This window comes from Podarcis melisellensis, assembly GCF_964234715.1.
Source record: "Podarcis melisellensis genome assembly, chromosome: 7".
Lineage (NCBI taxonomy): Eukaryota > Metazoa > Chordata > Lepidosauria > Squamata > Lacertidae > Podarcis > Podarcis melisellensis.
Window position 1 is genome coordinate 45,752,779 of NC_138539.1, and position 17,411 is coordinate 45,770,189.

At 41.2% G+C, this 17,411-nt stretch overlaps 1 protein-coding gene across 3 annotated transcripts in view; it reads right to left on the reverse strand.

Annotated features, from left to right (window-relative positions):
- YES1 (YES proto-oncogene 1, Src family tyrosine kinase) overlaps positions 1–17,411 on the reverse strand; it is a 32,424-nt gene continuing 15,013 nt past the window's right edge. For all 3 annotated transcript variants that reach the window (XM_081918103.1, XM_081918101.1, XM_081918102.1), the window contains 10 exons: positions 15,519–15,618; positions 11,605–11,703; positions 8,974–9,077; positions 8,725–8,874; positions 8,386–8,541; positions 7,816–7,995; positions 6,060–6,136; positions 5,557–5,710; positions 4,867–4,998; positions 1–3,826 (listed from right to left, as the gene is read on the reverse strand). In XM_081918103.1, coding sequence (XP_081774229.1) covers positions 3,618–3,826; positions 4,867–4,998; positions 5,557–5,710; positions 6,060–6,136; positions 7,816–7,995; positions 8,386–8,541; positions 8,725–8,874; positions 8,974–9,077; positions 11,605–11,703; positions 15,519–15,618 — 1,361 coding nt within the window. In that variant the 3' untranslated portion in view covers positions 1–3,617. The remainder of the gene's footprint in view (positions 3,827–4,866; positions 4,999–5,556; positions 5,711–6,059; positions 6,137–7,815; positions 7,996–8,385; positions 8,542–8,724; positions 8,875–8,973; positions 9,078–11,604; positions 11,704–15,518; positions 15,619–17,411) is intronic.

Below are 17,411 nucleotides of genomic sequence, written 5' to 3' on the forward strand. Positions count from 1 at the left end.
TTATACTTTAGGAAGTTTAATTATGCAAAAGTAATAAAATATTAAAAATATTTAAGCTTGTGTACACAGCATGATAGGAAAACCAAACCAAAATTTAAAAATGAAAAGTTACCACACAATGTAGCTTCAACAAAACAGATGGGCAAGGTTTGCAATACAGTTTTGATCAGAAATGTTACATAACTGTTTCCATTAAAATATCAAAATCATTCTTAAATGATTGAGTACAGTAGCGCAAGTGCTGAAAATACAATAAATGTAGTAGTTGAAAACATGTAAAAAGTTTGCATCGTCGTTTTGTTTTGTTTAGAAAACAGTATACTAGGATTTCTACAGTCATAATATACAGCGGCACTTCTGTACACTGGAGATGTGGGATTGGCTGTACAATATTGAATGAAGAATGAGGTTGTGGAAGAAGACATGGGAAACAATGCACAAAACTAAGCTTTTGTGTCGTTTGCATTAAAAACGAGCTGAGATGGCATGGAAGTAGTGTCTGAGAAATTATAACCAACAGCACAATCTGTTGGGAACTTTCCCAGCACGGATCCCTTTGAAATGAACAGGAGCAACACAAGGAAATGGTGGCATCCATTCTTTTCAGCTGTGTTTCTGCATAATTTTTTTAGTTAATTATGTTTACCACTCCCAGTCCACTGAGGAGCAAACCACAACCACACACACACACACACACACACACACACACACACACACACACACCACTCATGCAAGAGGCTGCTGTGGGGTGCAAACTCCCCAACATCTACCAATGCAGCTCACACATGTGGAAGGAAGTGGAGGGGAGAGAATCCTGAGATCCACACACACACATAGAAGTGATACTATTCAATTCATGGTACAGTTCAGTCTCTGATCTATTTGGCAAAGTACTGGAGCAGGGAAGATCCACAAATACTGCTGCAGTCCTGGGACTGTAGCCCAAGAACCGATGCGAAGTATACAAATTAATAACAAAACATTCATAATATCACAAGACGCCTTATCCACATGGAGCAAAGTAGTCGTTAGTGTTTTCTTATCGTTAATTGGTAAGGGGAAACAGTTCAGAGCATATCTTAGAAGGGTTCACTTGCTCACTGATACGGAAACAGGACCGACAAAATAATTCATGAAAAGTAATTAATATTCTAGGGGGGAGAAATTAAGTAAGCCCTGACACCTGCAAGATATAGTCTATATGGACTGCTGAAAAAAATGTTTAGAAGAATGCAAAATGAAACAGAATAGTGATTCTTATAACCCTCTAGAGTTCTAAAGTGATGTTCAAATTATTTATTGATTGATTGATTGCATTTCTAGGCTGACCTTTTCGGCCCAAGGTGGCACACATAGCTCTCTCCCATCCCCACAACAACCCTGTGAGGTAGGTTAGGCTGAGAGGCAGTGCCTGGCCTAAGGACCCCCAGTGAGCATGAATCCCAAGTGGGGATTTGCAACCTGCTCTCCTTGGCACTCTAACCCCTATGTCATACTGGCTTAAGAAAGCAGCCCAGGAACCTATCAGGATTTTTCTTTTCTTTTTTTAAAAAAAGATAAGCTGCTATAATTTGGGTGAATTTAATTTAAAATCAATCCTGTTAAAAAAATTAAAAACATACTTTATAAAAATAATTAATTTTTGTAGTGTATTGTATTACTTTTAATAAAAAAGTATGTCAGTGTCAAGTTCTTATTTGCCAAAACAGCTTAATTACATCAAAGATTTGAGGTAAAAGACTTATCACAAGGAAAGTTGTAGATACTGAGGGCATTCTTTTTAAAATACATAATCGTTTTTCATGAACTGGCTCATAAAGTTAAGTGTTTTTTTTATTTCCTCACTATACAAATGTTGTTACAATGAATTGTTCCATTTGTTAATTAACATCCAATCAATATCAGAATAATTTACTGATGTGTTGCATTATTACATAAATGTAATTGCATTACCCATTCTAACATACAGGAAAAATCAGAATCCCATAATTTATTTTCTACATAAAACCCTTAGAAAATTTCATAGTTAGGGGTGCATAAATGATAAGGGAAAATGCAACATAATTGCACCGTTTTACAAAAAATATTGTAGGAGCAGAATTCAAAACTCCCGATGCAACAAATGTAACCATTATGAACTAAATCCATACGATTTGTCTGATATGACAATGATGTTGATCATAATTTTCACAGAAAAAGTTTGTTGTGCAGAATTTTTTTTAAAGTAAAATTGGCAAATTCTAACAATGCCAACGGCACATTATTGCTTGATATGTCAGAGGTTATGTTAACTACTATTACTTCCAAATACAACTAAGGACAATATGCAGTTGGAAGAAGGCTTCTCCACGCTTGCCCCTAGCTGAATCTAGTGGGGTGAATAGGCAAAGCCCGGGGGGGCGGGTATGGTAAATCCTACCAACCACTCCCCCTTCCACACACAGCCACTTATTGGTGGGTGTCTGGCTTTTCTAAACAGCCCGTCCATGTGCAAACCCTGCTCTGTATGCATGCTCTGTTGGCTTGGAGCTTGAATATAGTATGCAACAGCTGGGCCAACTAACCATCAATAATTTGCTGTCAATAATCTAATACTAAATATATTGGGCTCCTCAACTTTTCACACTTTTTTCCATAAATACTTTGTAAATGATACATAAGAGTATCTTCTTAAGAAAAGCAGAAGTGCAATTTTGTGAATCCCTGAACTAGCAATGTTTTATAGGAAGCATTTGGAGCTACTAACCACCTCTCCCTCCCTCCCTCTCTCTCTCTTTCTCTCTCTCACCTGAAAGAATCTCACAAGATTGAGGCATGTTTCACGGGGCATTTCTCTCTGAAAGGCTACCTCTTGAAAGAATGATGAGACTTTCTCTTTCCCCCTGATTGCATTAATTCAACTTGTGGTTACCTTTATCATTTATAATTAAAGTAAAGCAGGAACGGGGGTGGGGTGGGGGAGATCAACTTGCATATACTAATTTCCAGTTACATTAACATAAAAGTATCTCTGCAGTGCATTAATGCTCTTCACTTCCACTACTGAGGTCTACAATTTAATCAAGTTTATCATAAATTGTCTGGTTTTTAAAAGAATACTTTCCTATCCTAATTAAATCAATGTAAAATGGGTCGGGTCTCAAGATCACAACTGTAGTCCTATCTCAGTTTTTGGACACAGGGCATTTTATAAAATTGGAACTGAATTGTTTGGTCCCGTACACCTCCTTTCTTATTCTCAGAACATTTCCATTCAGAAGTTTATCTAATTGCTGGTGTTCCCTTTGCAGTACAGATAAGACAAGAGAAAAAGAAACAGATTAGCTGTGCCACTCTTATAAACTGTAATGGTAATGTTCATTTTACCACCAATTTTAAAGTATGCTTCTTGTGGACCCTGACAGAATAAGGAAGGAAAATATCACATCATTGGTACATTTGGGTATAACACTTTAAAAAGTGGTTTTGTGCAATTGTATTATGGAATTCCAGTTTGCTAGCCATCAAGAGCATGCAAATGGCAATTTGCTTTCCTCTGAGTCCTTCCAATCAGCAAGGATTTTTTTTGGAAGTATTTTATATTTGGCAGATTTGTGCAATGAATGTAGGCCAAAGACTTATAAATTATCTCCAGGCTGGTACTGTGGTTCTGTTGCAGTAAAATAGTCTTCTAAGAAAGATTGAATATACTCAAATGTTGGTCTTTCATCAGGATCTTTCTTCCAACACAGTTTCATTAACTCATGGAGAGATTCTGGGCATCCTTGAGGACAAGGCATTCTATAGCCACGTTCCACTTGTTCCAAAACTTCCCGGTTTACCATGCCTAAAATTATACAATATGGATTGAAGTTTATAGTCAAGAACATGGAAGAGCTTTTAAGGAGTGGCCAGTGATTTTCTGGCCTTTTGAGAATCTATGAATAACTTGTGTATCTGAAACAAGATATTGGCTGGGTTCAGATGTAATGCAAACCCATGGTTTATGTCACTAAGCTACGATTGTCTGAGTTTTCAAACCTGAAGTCAGTCATAAGTCTTGGTTTGTTTAGGGGGTGACAAACCAAGATCTGAAACGAATAGACACTGTCTTGTTAACTACAGTTTGCAGTTTTGTCTATAGTTAATGTCAGGAGCTGGAGTCAGGGGCAGGTCAGCAAAAAAACCAACCAGTGTAAGTGAAGTTAACTCCAAAGAAACCAGAACAGCTCAGGCCTAGTGATCAGAGCAACTTTCCCTGGTAGGTCTTGCCCTAATGAGGCAATTGCGAGGACTGAGGGTCTTCACCTTTCCACGGCTCTCCTCACCCAGGTTCTTCCCCAGAAACCTGAGGCACCTTCTCTCTCTTTGCAACAACTTTTATATACCCCCAGGCCTATTGATATCATTTTCATATTAGTCTTTGCTGATAGGTTGGTTTTAGCTCTTTTATTTGTGAAATGTTCTGTTTACTGTGATGGACATTTGTTTTATTTCATGCTGGGACAGCTTTAGCATTGAATTTATTGTATTATTGTGGTGGTGTAATCTTGTTTCACATATTGGTATGTATACTGTTTAGAGAATTGATTTTCTGAGGTGGTGATCAAAATCAATAATAGTATAATTTATAGGCTCCAGTCCTTTCATAAACCACCTAACTAAACTAACAAATTAATCTTCAGTACTTTTAGTTTAGTGTTCACATGTGAAAACAATGCTGGAGACAAACCAGTTTTGAATACTTGTGAATAAAACAGGCTATCTTCCACTGAATGAATTTTTAAGCAAAAAACACACAGCAAGAAATAGAACAGTGAGTTGGCTCACATATTCAATATACCATATAAGCAAACAACAATATTCTTATTCTTTTTTTTTTTTTACCTGGATATGGCACACGACCCTTTGTTACAAGCTCTGTCAACAAAATTCCAAATGACCAGACATCAGATTTAATTGTAAACCGACCATATAATGCAGCCTCAGGTGCTGTCCACTTAATTGGGAATTTGGCCCCTAAAAGTGGATAGAAGTATAAAAAGTAGTTTTGGTGTGAACTTGCAAGATTGACTCTGGGGAGAGAATTCATAATTTTACAATGAAAAAGGCCAGAAGTATAAACATTTAAATAACCTTATAAAATGTTTGCAGGTTCGTGGGAAGGCGGGATCAAACACTGATGGGGTAACACCTTTGTTAGGACCAACCCCCCAAATTGCAAAATAATAACGTTTCTGAACTTCAAGCTAGATCTAATGTTAGATAAATAAAGCAATGATAGGGTTCAGGTATTATAAAAAAGCCCCAGTGTAGGACATGGTGTAATTTCAGAAATATAGAAAATGCAATTTCAGAATTGAAATAGAAATTTTTATTTCATGGTTCATGAGACTGCAAGAATGGTATGCAACTGTAATATGTGTGTGAGAGAAGCCCATGTTACAAGTGTGTATTGGGCCCTAAACAGTTATGCTTAGGCCCTGCTGATCATGAACCCAGATGTGGTTCTAGATTTTAAATCTCTCAAATTAATTCTGTTGGTTAATAAGGAATATAACAAAATAACAGATATACCTTGTCTGGCGGTGTACTCATTGTCCTCTATTAACCTTGCTAAGCCAAAGTCTGCAATCTTGCACACCAGGTTGTCTCCTACAAGGATGTTAGCTGCCCGAAGGTCTCTATGGATGTAGTTCATTCTTTCAATGTAGGCCATGCCATCTGCAATCTTTAAAAAACTGTATTTTAACAAAACAGTGCATAGCCTCCCAAATACTTAACATATACTAATAAACATGTTTGCTCTTGTTTAGCTGCCTAAGTTACATTTTACAAACATAACACTAGATCTTTACCATTTTTAGATTTAAGATTTTTTGACTTAACTATGCATATATTCTATTCAAACTTGTAGTAATTATTATTTTGCAACAGAATTTAAAGTTCTTCATAAACTGGAAAAAGCTATACACTAGTTAAAGCAGACTGTTCAACCTTTTCTACATGTTACCCAATACTACCATGTTGTAACAAGATAATAATCTAGCAAAATGACCTCTCTTGATTTAAACAAGTACCTGAGCAGCCATATCCACCAACTGCGGAAGCTTTAAATATTTCCCTTCTCCTTCCTTAAGAAAGTCTAGCAAGCTACCTGCAGAAAGACATTAGTGCATTTATTTAGGTGCAGCTGGAAACTTATACGAGACATTATTAAAGTAATTTACAGGGAATAGTTCTAGGCTGTTTTCTCAGCTATGGAATCTGTTAGCATAGATAATATTCTTTGCAAAACACAATAGTGTCCAAAACACAATGATTTCACATAATTTTGCAAGGGACTCAGTTGAAAATAGGGTTGTCTCAAGCATATTGCACAAACCTAACTCTGACAGAATCAAAACGAAGGAAATCGATAGAAGGGACTGCAGTGCTGCTGCTACTGCTGCTAATTCCTTGGGTTTATCTGGATGAGAGGCTCAATACTGTTAATTTAGAGCCATTTAAAATTTATTGGTTGAACATGAGACTCCCCAAAAAGAAACCACCTCCATAACTTTGTGAGGTATCAATTTTACATCACATATGCACAAACAAACAAGTGACCTGTGGAAATGGATGCAAATGTAGTATTGATTTATCTATTAGTCACAGGCAGCATTTGAGTAGAGCTCTCCCTCTTGCAAAGAGACTGGATTACCAGAATCTGTACAACAGAAGTTTCTACATTTACAGCAAGCAGCTAGGAAAATAATGGAACTGAAGCCAGTTCAAATTTCATCTACTACTGCTATGCACCTGAGTGCATAAGTTTTCATCCACTCATGTGCATTCACATACAGAAGGCAACATTAATTGACAATGGTTGTGTTCGCACACAACACTAAGCTAAGTCATGGTTGAGCACTACATGGAGAAGCTGGAATGAGATTCATGCGCCCAGTCTTTTTCTTCTATGTCACTAGCACATGGTTGTTTAAAAATCAAAGATTGTGGTTTATAACTTTTTAAAACTTTAAACTCTGCATTATGAAACTAGCTTTTTAAACTAGTTCATATGCAACAACAAGCTGGGATTCTGTGAAAATATAACTAAATATTGTCAAAATCCTCTTCTGGGCCATGTGGAGGAGACTGAAGAGTGTCTTGGCCTCATTTCAGCTGATGCACCAAGTGCTAAATTGGAAACAGATCAGCATGTCTGCAGTACAAGAACTATCCTTTTGTTTCAGATGCAAAAGACTCTATGAAGTCAGACTGTATCTGACATATAGGCTGAGTTTGCACAAAGCACTAAACCACAGTTTAATGTTATGTTCATGAGCTTTGTACTTGTGTCTTCTCCCTCACTTTTCCTTCTGCATAGCTACAAGGGGGATATTGGAAGTATTAAGACTGTTAAGACATGATGACAAACAGTGGTTAGTTGAAAAAGGAAGCAAATGCTTCCAATTGACTCATGGTGGTCACAACCAGATAAGAAAGGACAGGGGGGATGCGGGAACCTGAGACTTGTGCATGTAACACTGAACTATTGTTTAGCATTACATACAAAGCAGACCCTGTTTTAGAAAGTCTTATCTGAAATAGTTTTACATGAATCTTTATGTTTTTTATATTGAAGCAAAATATTGATGCCAATTTTTTCCTAATGGAACACCAAACAGCTAAGCGGTTAAAACTGTGACAATGTAAGAAAGAAAAAAGAGAATATGTCAGTCCTTTAAAGACCAGCAAATTATTTGTAAGGGAGACCCAGCAAACCAAACAACAGAATTTACAAAATATTTCCATTTCAATCTCTTTTGTATCCATCTAAGAAGAAACAAGTACCTTTTGTCATGAATTCAGTGACTATGTAGATTGGCTCCTCAGAAACAACAGCATAAAGTGGAACAAGTTTATCATGCCTTAATTTCTTCATTATTTGAGCTTCTTGTAGGAAAGCTTCTGGCATCATTGTACCAGGTTTTAGTGTTTTGATTGCTACTTTTGTAGTTCCATTCCATGTTCCTATGGAAGCAGTGCATTATACTGTCAGTTACAGCAGACAGAGATTTTCAGAATCTAATAAATAAATGGCATTACACTAATCAGTTACCTCTAACTCCTTTCTCTTTTTTTTACCTTGAAAACTATAGAGAGAATCATATTAAAATCCCTTTATTCATGCTTCATGAACCGATGAGCAGTGTTAATCTGAATCAGATCAATGGTCCACCTTGTCCAGGGTTGTCTACATTGATTGGCAGTTGCTCTCTAGGGCCTTAAGGCAGAAGTCTTCTTAGCTCTCCTTCCAGGGATCCTTTGCAAATGGGAGGAGCCAGACTGAACCTTGTTTCTTCTGCATGTAGGGCCTATGATGCACCAATTAACTATGACCCTTCCCTGTGCAATGCTTACCCATCCATACTTCGCCAAAGCATCCTTGACCCAGCTTAACCTCTAGCCGCAAAGACTCTCTAGGAATTTCCCAGGCATCTTTTGCTAAACCTTGTGTCTGAGGTTTCACAGTTGGGCACACAGTTGTTAATTTATGACACAGGCCATCAGCATGATCTGGTAATTAGAAGAAGAAAAAAATCCCAGATAGTCACATTTTTCAACAACAAAAAGTCCTTTCCATAAATTCTCTCATTAGACCAAAAGTGCTCTTTATACATCTTTTAAAAATATTAAGATCTGATTCTATATATTTTCATTTCTGCAGCTATATATGAAGCTGGAAGATTTAAGACTTACCTGTATAGTGCTTGACCAGCTTTTGCAAAGATTCAAATTGTGCTCTAGTTGTTATGTAATATCCACCATTATCAAGTTTTCTAATTTTGTAGTGTTTCACATTGTCACCTCTAACCTCATCCCAGTCACGTATAGAAAGGGAATAAGCACCTTGAAAAAAAGGTAAAAAAGTAAAGTTTTGCTTTTGTCAATGTATTTATAAACAACAATAGTTGTTTGCCCTATGAAATAACAAAATTAATGATATACCTTTTGTGGTTTCACTCTCACGGACTAAGAAAATACCACGTTGGTTCCCAGGATTTAAAAGTAATCTCTCTGCATCTTTCCTGCCCATCTTACCAAAATACCATCTAGATAATTCAAAGGAAAAAATATATGGTCAAATAAGGATTCTCTTGCAACAGTCTGGATAATACTGCAGTGTAAAGATAACATTTTACCAAAAAAAAAAGTCAATTGCATTGCATCTCAAGTGATAAGAATATGGCTTTCCACACTGATCCTACTATAAACCTGCAATATTTTCTATTTGAACAGGAAGTATGGTTTCCTTCCTCTTTTGTGACCCACAGTTGTGGAATGACAAGGGGGGTTAACTGCTCAATTAAATTAATTAAAAATTCCACTGGACTAATGCAATCACTGGTTTTGCTGAGGCAGTCTTTAGATTGTAGCTTCAATGTAATTTTGTTGTTCCCCTACATTTTTTCATTTAACATTCATTGTTTCATTGTAGTTTTGTGGTATTTTTTAAATGTCAAGCATATCAAACAGTATTTTAAAGCGAGGCAATATTTATAACTATTTATTAATTTGGAAAACACATGTTATGTGTGACATATCATTTTGTCTCCTATCATAACTTAAACACTCCTGACTAGCATAGAAACAAACATTAAGCAAGCAACAAAATTAAACTTATGCAACTGAATATTTATAGATTAAAAAATAAACTATAGACATGGTTCCTTCTCATAATAATAATAATAATAATAATAATAATAATAATAATAATAATAATTTATTTATACCCCGCCCATATGGCTGAGTTTCACCAGCCACTCTGGGCGGCTTCCAATTGAGTGTTAAAAACAATACAAAATTAAATATTAAAAACTTCCCTAAACAGGGCTGCCTTCAGATGTCTTTTAAAGAGAAGATAGCTGCTTATTTCCTTCACATCTGAAGGGAGGGTGTTCCACAGGGCGGGCGCTCATTCATACTGAGGTATGCAAAAGGAGTCTTCTGCTAGTTCTAGCTTTCCCCATAGCCCAGGTGGAAATGAGATAAGACTGTAGATGGGAAAGCTTTCTAAAATTGTCCCCAGATTAATTTAGATATTATCCAAGTTCTCCTGGGGAAAAAACCAAAAAAACTGAAAATATTTTTCCAAGTCAAACAAAACGTCCAATAAAAAAAATTTGTGCCTGCCTTTGACGGTCCTATTAGTCCACCACACTCAGCACAACTCCTCTTCCCTACATTTAGCCAGAAATCTGGTAGCAGCAGTGGAAGTTGTAGAGAGGGAGAAGAAGAGAGGGGTATCTCTTTTCTCCTTCTTTCATTAACAATGCGCTGGGTACAAAGGCAGAGTGGCCATGTGCAATTTAGTTCTCCCAAAGGTTGTTGCAACTGCAGTACCCCACAGGAGACTTTACCTGTCTCATATTTCCCCAGGCTTACTGTCATGTCAGGAAAACAGAAGGAGAGAAGGAACAAAGCCTTTCTGCTTAATTTTCTCCCTTGCCCTATAAATGCTCAGTGCTCCTGCTGCCTCCTTGCAAATGGTAAATGGAATTGCGTTAAGGGGGAAGCCATTAATTCTTCTCCAAATTTGATCGTGACCTGAGCCAGATAAGAATTTGGGAGTTCTCAGCTGCTGTGGTGTTTAACAGGTTCCTTAAGTTTGCATCAAAACCTGGGTGAGGATAACTTCAGCGCCATCATAAGATGCAATTTCACCTATTCCTAAGATCACTATGCATGCCAGAGGACTTAAGAGAGTGGATTGGTGGCAAGACAAAAACTGGTTGTCTAGTATGCAGAGCCTTTTTTTAAAAGCACTTAAAAATGCAGCAATACAGAGAGAGAAAGAACTGCTTTCACCCAAGATTTAGATAACAAAGTATGGTTCATAGCAACAAACACTGCATGATAAATAAATTCTTGGAGTATCTATGTCAAAGGACTTGCTAATGCATGAGTCATCAACCACTATTATTCAATTCCACCCACAGCAAGTTAATGGAAGGTTACTTTCATAATCTACAAGTAGTACTCCAGCACTTTCCCAATGGAAGTGTAGCCATCTAGCTGTGTTCCATGACCCTGTTGCCCTTAGTAACTAGGATAGAATGTAAAAAATATTGGTAAATATAAAAATCTGTTAAACAACACAAGCATTGTAGAGTATTCTTCTATCAGCATTAGATTAAACATGTGCAATAATCCTTCATATTATGTGGGACTTCAGTTCCAAGGGTTGCATGTACATATGAAAATCACAAATAATCAAAACCTTGGAGCCATCTCATGCCTAGCGGGTGAGCATGAGAGAGTAGTTGAATCTGGCCCCAAAGCTGTTGTAAATGGTATCTATTAATAATTTAGCTTCTCCCTTACCCAATATCTGCGGGCTGTGATGGGCCAATAATTGCATCAGCAGCTACACATGCAAATACCGTTCCTAAAACTCTGGTGTATGTTATGTAAATATAAGCTAAAATATAAACAATGTTTATGAAGAGATAGGTTTCATTTAGTCCCTCAAGGCACTTGGAATGGGACAATCTTTCGTCTGCCTATAAATCTTCTGCCTATAATTCTGTTGAAAGGTTATGGGTGAAATGACTGACCAAGGACACAACAATGCCTTACTCTTCTGCTTGAATGGAGTCTGCAGGAGCTACATAATTGCTAGGAATGTAGCCACTCTTTCCTGTTGCAATTGATCGTGCTTCCCACCAGTCTCCTTCCCTGGGGGAAAAAAAGGTATTACACTGAATATACATGAACAATAAGTCACTTTGCAAAGTGAAATGACATGCATATATAAACTGATCTTCAGTCCTGGCTAAGCTAATATGGCCGTATTGAAATTTAGGAAAATGGAATCTCAACTAGGTTGCACTAGAAACAAGTAATTTCCCCCCTGTTTAGGGGCAACTGTATGCAGTAGAAAGGTCAATTTCTACCTTGCCTCTAGTAAACCTTTGACCAATAATTGGAAAGGATGAATCTAGAAAATGGATCCTGAAAGGCTCTGGTTTCCCAAGGTTAGGAAGCCCTGGAGGAGACAGAATGTCCTCTCAACTCTGGAAAATAATGGAAAGTGACTTTTAAAAATAACTCTTCAAGTAGGGAATAAAATATGATCATCTTCTGAATGTCAAAAAGCAGTTTCATTATTAGAGGAGACTTGGAATCTCAGAAGACTTGGAAGTATCTTACTGCAAGTTCCAATTTGGCAAAAACTTTCATGATATATGCATATTAGATGATAGATAGATAGATAGTGTGTGTGTGTGTATATAATTAGATCTACTACCTGCCCTTTATTTTTTTATTTCTTACCCACTCTTCACTATAAGGTCACAGGATGAGTTACAAAGATAAGATTATACAATTATAAAAAGCAAATACAACTGTTACAATTATAAAGCACATAAAACTATTCCAAATGGGTTAGAACAATATGAATTCAGCAAGACTTGGGTCCCACAAAATAAGAAACCTTAACTGTTAAAGGGCACAGAGTAAAGAAGTGCAGCACTTCTGCAAATGGCATAAACTATGCAATGAAGGGAGTTGCACAATCTAGGGGCTGCCGCAGAAAAATGCCCTCTTCCAGGCTGCCACTCTCCACACTTCTGACGGCGGTGCAGCTAACAAGATGGTGGTATTGTTTTGGAGATAATCCTGACCCCTAAAATGAACAATGGGTGCAATCCAGTTTCCTTTTGCATCCAACCCCTCCTGCATGCATGGTCTGCATAAAAGTGGCTGCTACCATTGACCACAGAACCATAGGACTAGTCTAACTGCCTGCAATGCAGGAATCTTTTGCCCAATGGGGGCTCAAAACAACAACCCTGAGATTAAGAGTCTCATGCTCTACCAACTGAGCTATCCCAGTCAGTAGCCCAGTGTTTCCCAACCGGCGTTCCGCGGCACACTAGTGTGCCGCGAGACGTTGCCTGGTGTGCCGTGGGAGGGAGGCGGGCGAGTCGGGCGGCGGGAGCGCAAGGCTTGCGGGCGGCAGCCGGCAGCACGGAGCACGGGGCGCCCTTTGGAGGACGCCCCGTGCTCCGCGCTGGTGTCGGCAAGCCTTGCGCACCCGGGGGATCTCCCCCCAGGAGCGCAAGGCTTGCGGGCGGCAGCTGGCAGCACGGAGCACGGGGCGCCCTTTGGAGGACGCCCCGTGCTCCGCGCTGGTGTTGGCCAGCCTTGCGCACCCGGGGGATCTCCCCCCAGGAGCGCAAGGCTTGCAGGCGGCAGCTGGCAGCGCCGAGCACTCCGCGCTCGTGTTGGCAAGCCTTGCGCACCCGGGGGCGCGTGGGGCGCCCTGAAACAGAGGGTTCCCCATGCTGCGGACTGTAGCCTGCCGCCCGACGTGCGGGGCGCCCTGAAGCAGAGCGCCCCTCGCGCCAGGCAGACATGGGCCAGCCCCACAAGCTCGGGGACAGCAGGGAGGCGCAGCACCGCCATCCCACTGTTCCCCGACCTGGTTTTGGGGGGGGGGGGGAAATAAAGGAAAAAATTTTTTCCTTTATTTCCCCCCCCCCAAAAAAGTAGGTGCGTCCTATTTCATAATAAAGTAATTATAAAATACAGTGGTGCCTCGCAAGACGAAATTAATTCGTTCCGCAAGTCTCTTCGTCTTGCGGTTTTTTCGTCTTGCGATGCACGGTTTCCCATAGGAATGCATTGAAAATCAATTAATGCGTTCCTAGGGAAACCGCCTTCAGACCAGGTCCGGGGACAGTCTGTCCCCGGACCTCTTCTGAAGGCTGGGGGGCGCGGGCTTCGCAGCAGCGCTACGAAGCCCGGCGGCTGGGGCAGGTGTTCCCGCCCCCCCACCCCGCTTCGGAGCAGCGTTCCGAAGCGGGGTGGCTGGGGCAGGTGTTCCCGCCCCCCCCGCCCGGCTTCGCAGCAGCGCTACGAAGCCCGGCGGCTGGGGCAGGTGTTCCCGCCCCCCCACCCCGCTTCGGAGCAGCGTTCCGAAGCGGGGTGGCTGGGGCAGGTGTTCCCGCCCCCCGCCCGGCTTCGCAGCAGCGCTACGAAGCCCGGCGGCTGGGGCAGGTGTTCCCGCCCCCCCACCCCGCTTCGGAGCAGCGTTCCGAAGCGGGGTGGCTGGAGCAGGTGTTCCCGCCCCCCCGCCCGGCTTCGCAGCAGCGCTACGAAGCCCGGCGGCTGGGGCAGGTGTTCCCGCCCCCCCACCCCGCTTCGGAGCAGCGTTCCGAAGCGGGGTGGCTGGGGCAGGTGTTCCCGCCCCCCCGCCCGGCTTCGCAGCAGCGCTACGAAGCCCGGCGGCTGGGGCAGGTGTTCCCGCCCCCCCACCCCGCTTCGGAGCAGCGTTCCGAAGCGGGGTGGCTGGGGCAGGTGTTCCCGCCCCCCGCCCGGCTTCGCAGCAGTGCTACGAAGCCCAGCGGCTGGGGCAGGTGTCCGGGATCTCTTTTGAAGCAAGCGGCTGCGGAGAGAAGCGATCTCCCCGCAGCCGCTTGCTTCAAAAGAGGTCCGGGATCTCTTTTGAAGCAAGCGGCTGCGGAGAGAAGCGATCTCCCCGCAGCCGCTTGCTTCAAAAGAGGTCCGGGATCTCTTTTGAAGCAAGCGGCTGCGTAGAGACGCGATCTCCCCGCAGCCGCTTGCTTCAAAAGAGGTCCGGGATCTCTTTTGAAGCAAGTGGCTGCGAAGAGACGCGATCTCCCGCAGCCGCTTGCTTCAAAAGAGGTCCGGGATCTCTTTTGAAGCAAGCGGCTGCGAAGAGACGCGATCTCCCCGCAGCCGCTTGCTTCAAAAGAGGTCCGGGATCTCTTTTGAAGCAAGCGGCTGCGGAGAGACGCGATCTCCCCGCAGCCGCTTGCTTCAAAAGAGGTCCGGGATCTCTTTTGAAGCAAGCGGCTGCGGAGAGACGCGATCTCCCCGCAGCCGCTTGCTTCAAAAGAGGTCCGGGATCTCTTTTGAAGCAAGCGGCTGCGGAGAGACGCGATCTCCCCGCAGCCGCTTGCTTCAAAAGAGGTCCGGGATCTCTTTTGAAGCAAGCGGCTGCGAAGAGACGCGATCTCCCCGCAGCCGCTTGCTTCAAAAGAGGTCCGGGGGCAGCGGGAAGAGCTGCCCCCGGACCTCTTTTGAAGCAAGGGGCGGTGGGGAGAAGCGATCTCCCCGCCGCCCCTTGCTTCAAAAGAGAAGACCCGCTGTCCCCGGGGCAAGCTTCGTTTTGCGAAGCAAGCCCATAGGGAAATTCGTCTTGCGAGACAACTCGAAAACGAAAAAACCTTTCGTTTTGCGAGTTTTTCGTCTCGCGAGGCGTTCGTCTTGCGGGGTACCACTGTACTTTCTTTGTGTTTATTTGATGCCTATTAAAGAGAGTTACTTTATATATAGTCAATATAGGCACACAGTTAATTTTTTAAACATTTTCTAATGGTGGTGTGCCTCGAGATTTTTTTCATTAAACAAGTGTGCCTTTGCCCAAAAAAGGTTGGGAAACACTGCAGTAGCCATCCTGTCAGCGGACAGCTACACAAGCCTAACATGTGCAGTCAGGTCTACAGGAAGATGAAAATACTTACGTGTTATTGATTATCTGGAACCGTTCACCCTTCTTGAATGAAAGGTCATCTGTAGTTCTGGCTTCATAGTCATATAAGGCCACAAAAATAGTAACACCACCTTAGGAAAAGCAAAAATATGAAAATCAGGTTTTTTTTGCTAAAAAGGAGGCATATAAAAGTGTTATTTCAATTTCATCTTAAAGGTAATTTGAATGGGAAGAATGGGCTGCATTCAGAAGAGCTTCGTTGCACCTGGGTCCTACTAAAATCCATGTGAAATGTTAGTCATGATATACCATATTGACTCAAATATAAGCCACACCTGAATATCAGCAGCACCTTTAAAGTCAATGGGGGGGGCGAGAAAAAAAAAGACAATACCCGAATATAAGCCGCTCCCTTAAAATTCCACAGGCACTCACACCCATTCCGTTTTACCCTATGTCTGTTTCAGTAGCGATATCATAAAAGCCAATTTTTAGTAAGGTCACAAATTTAAGCCACACTTTAACTTTTCACAGTCGGAATTTGGAAAAAAAAAAAGTGAGGCTTATATTCAGGCCAATACGGTAAGTTCCACTGATTGCAATGGAAACTAAAAGCAATTTTCTTGATCTGGATCTAATGCAATGTCTGTAGGTGTTTTCCAATGGGAACATTGCCCAATTTCAATTTATTTGTTTTAAGAATTCTGGTTAGCTCCTACTGCTTTAATACTCAAGAGCTGAATTTCACATTATGGTTCTAATACAGGCTGACTACATTGCATGTTTAAAAACTCAACAAATACGACTCTACAATAAATGACTGGGCAAGGGTTCCAGCTGTATGTTTACCATGTGTATTCAGACCCTCAATTGTTCTTCAAACACTTCAGGAAGAAGAAAAAACAAAATAGCACAGTTGAGCTTTGCAGGAACTCCATATACACGTGTGTGTGAGAGAGATGTGTTTCAATGACTGTTTCTTACTCCAACTGCCAATTGGAAAGAAGCAAATAAGTTTGAAGAATAAGGAATGCAAGTGACACAAATGATGGCACCCTTTCTCACTCAGCAACTCCAATCAGCAGATGTATCTGTTTCCCATTATTCAGCCCCATGTTTTCCTTTCTCCCCATAGACAGCTAAGCTCAGCACACACAGAGGCCATATTTTTCCAGAGTACACAAGATGCCAGAACTAAACTTCCAGTGTGAATTGCAACTTTCAATAAAAGATGACAAGAACAAAAGAGTGCTGTGATCACTATAATGGAGTTTAAAGAACAATTTAATTGATTTTTCTACAGATGGTAGCTATATATTCTCTCATTGAATTCACTGCTTTGGCACAATGCTTTCAAATGCACATATTTTAATACTGCAGATACATTTACTGCAGTATGCTTTATTTTAAGACTCTACCACAGTTCATTTCAGGAAAGGCCTCAAACTGGCATTTTGTATAGATCACATTTCAAGAAGAAGCAAGTATCAGTTCAACAGAAAATACAGGCTGCAAACTCTGCCCACATACACCCCTTCACTAAAAACAAGCCACCTCTTCAATTTTGCTGGGTTTCTTTAAGAAAATTCCTGAAGTACAGCACGCACTATGGATAAACTTCTTAGATTTTTTAATCTTTATGGTTGCAGTTTTCACAGAGCCCTCAAAGTACAGTGGTACCTTGGTTCTCGAACTTAATCCATTCCGGGAGCCTGTTTGACTCCCGAAACTGTTCAAAAACCAAGGCACAGCTTCCAATTGGCTGCAGGAGCTTCCTGCACTCAATCGGAAGCCGCAGAAGCTGCATCGGATATTCGGCTTTCAAAAAACGTTCACAAACTGGAATATTTACTTCTGGGTTTGCTGCATTTGGGAGCCGATCTGTTCGACAACTAAGCCATTCAGGAACCAAGGTATCACTGTA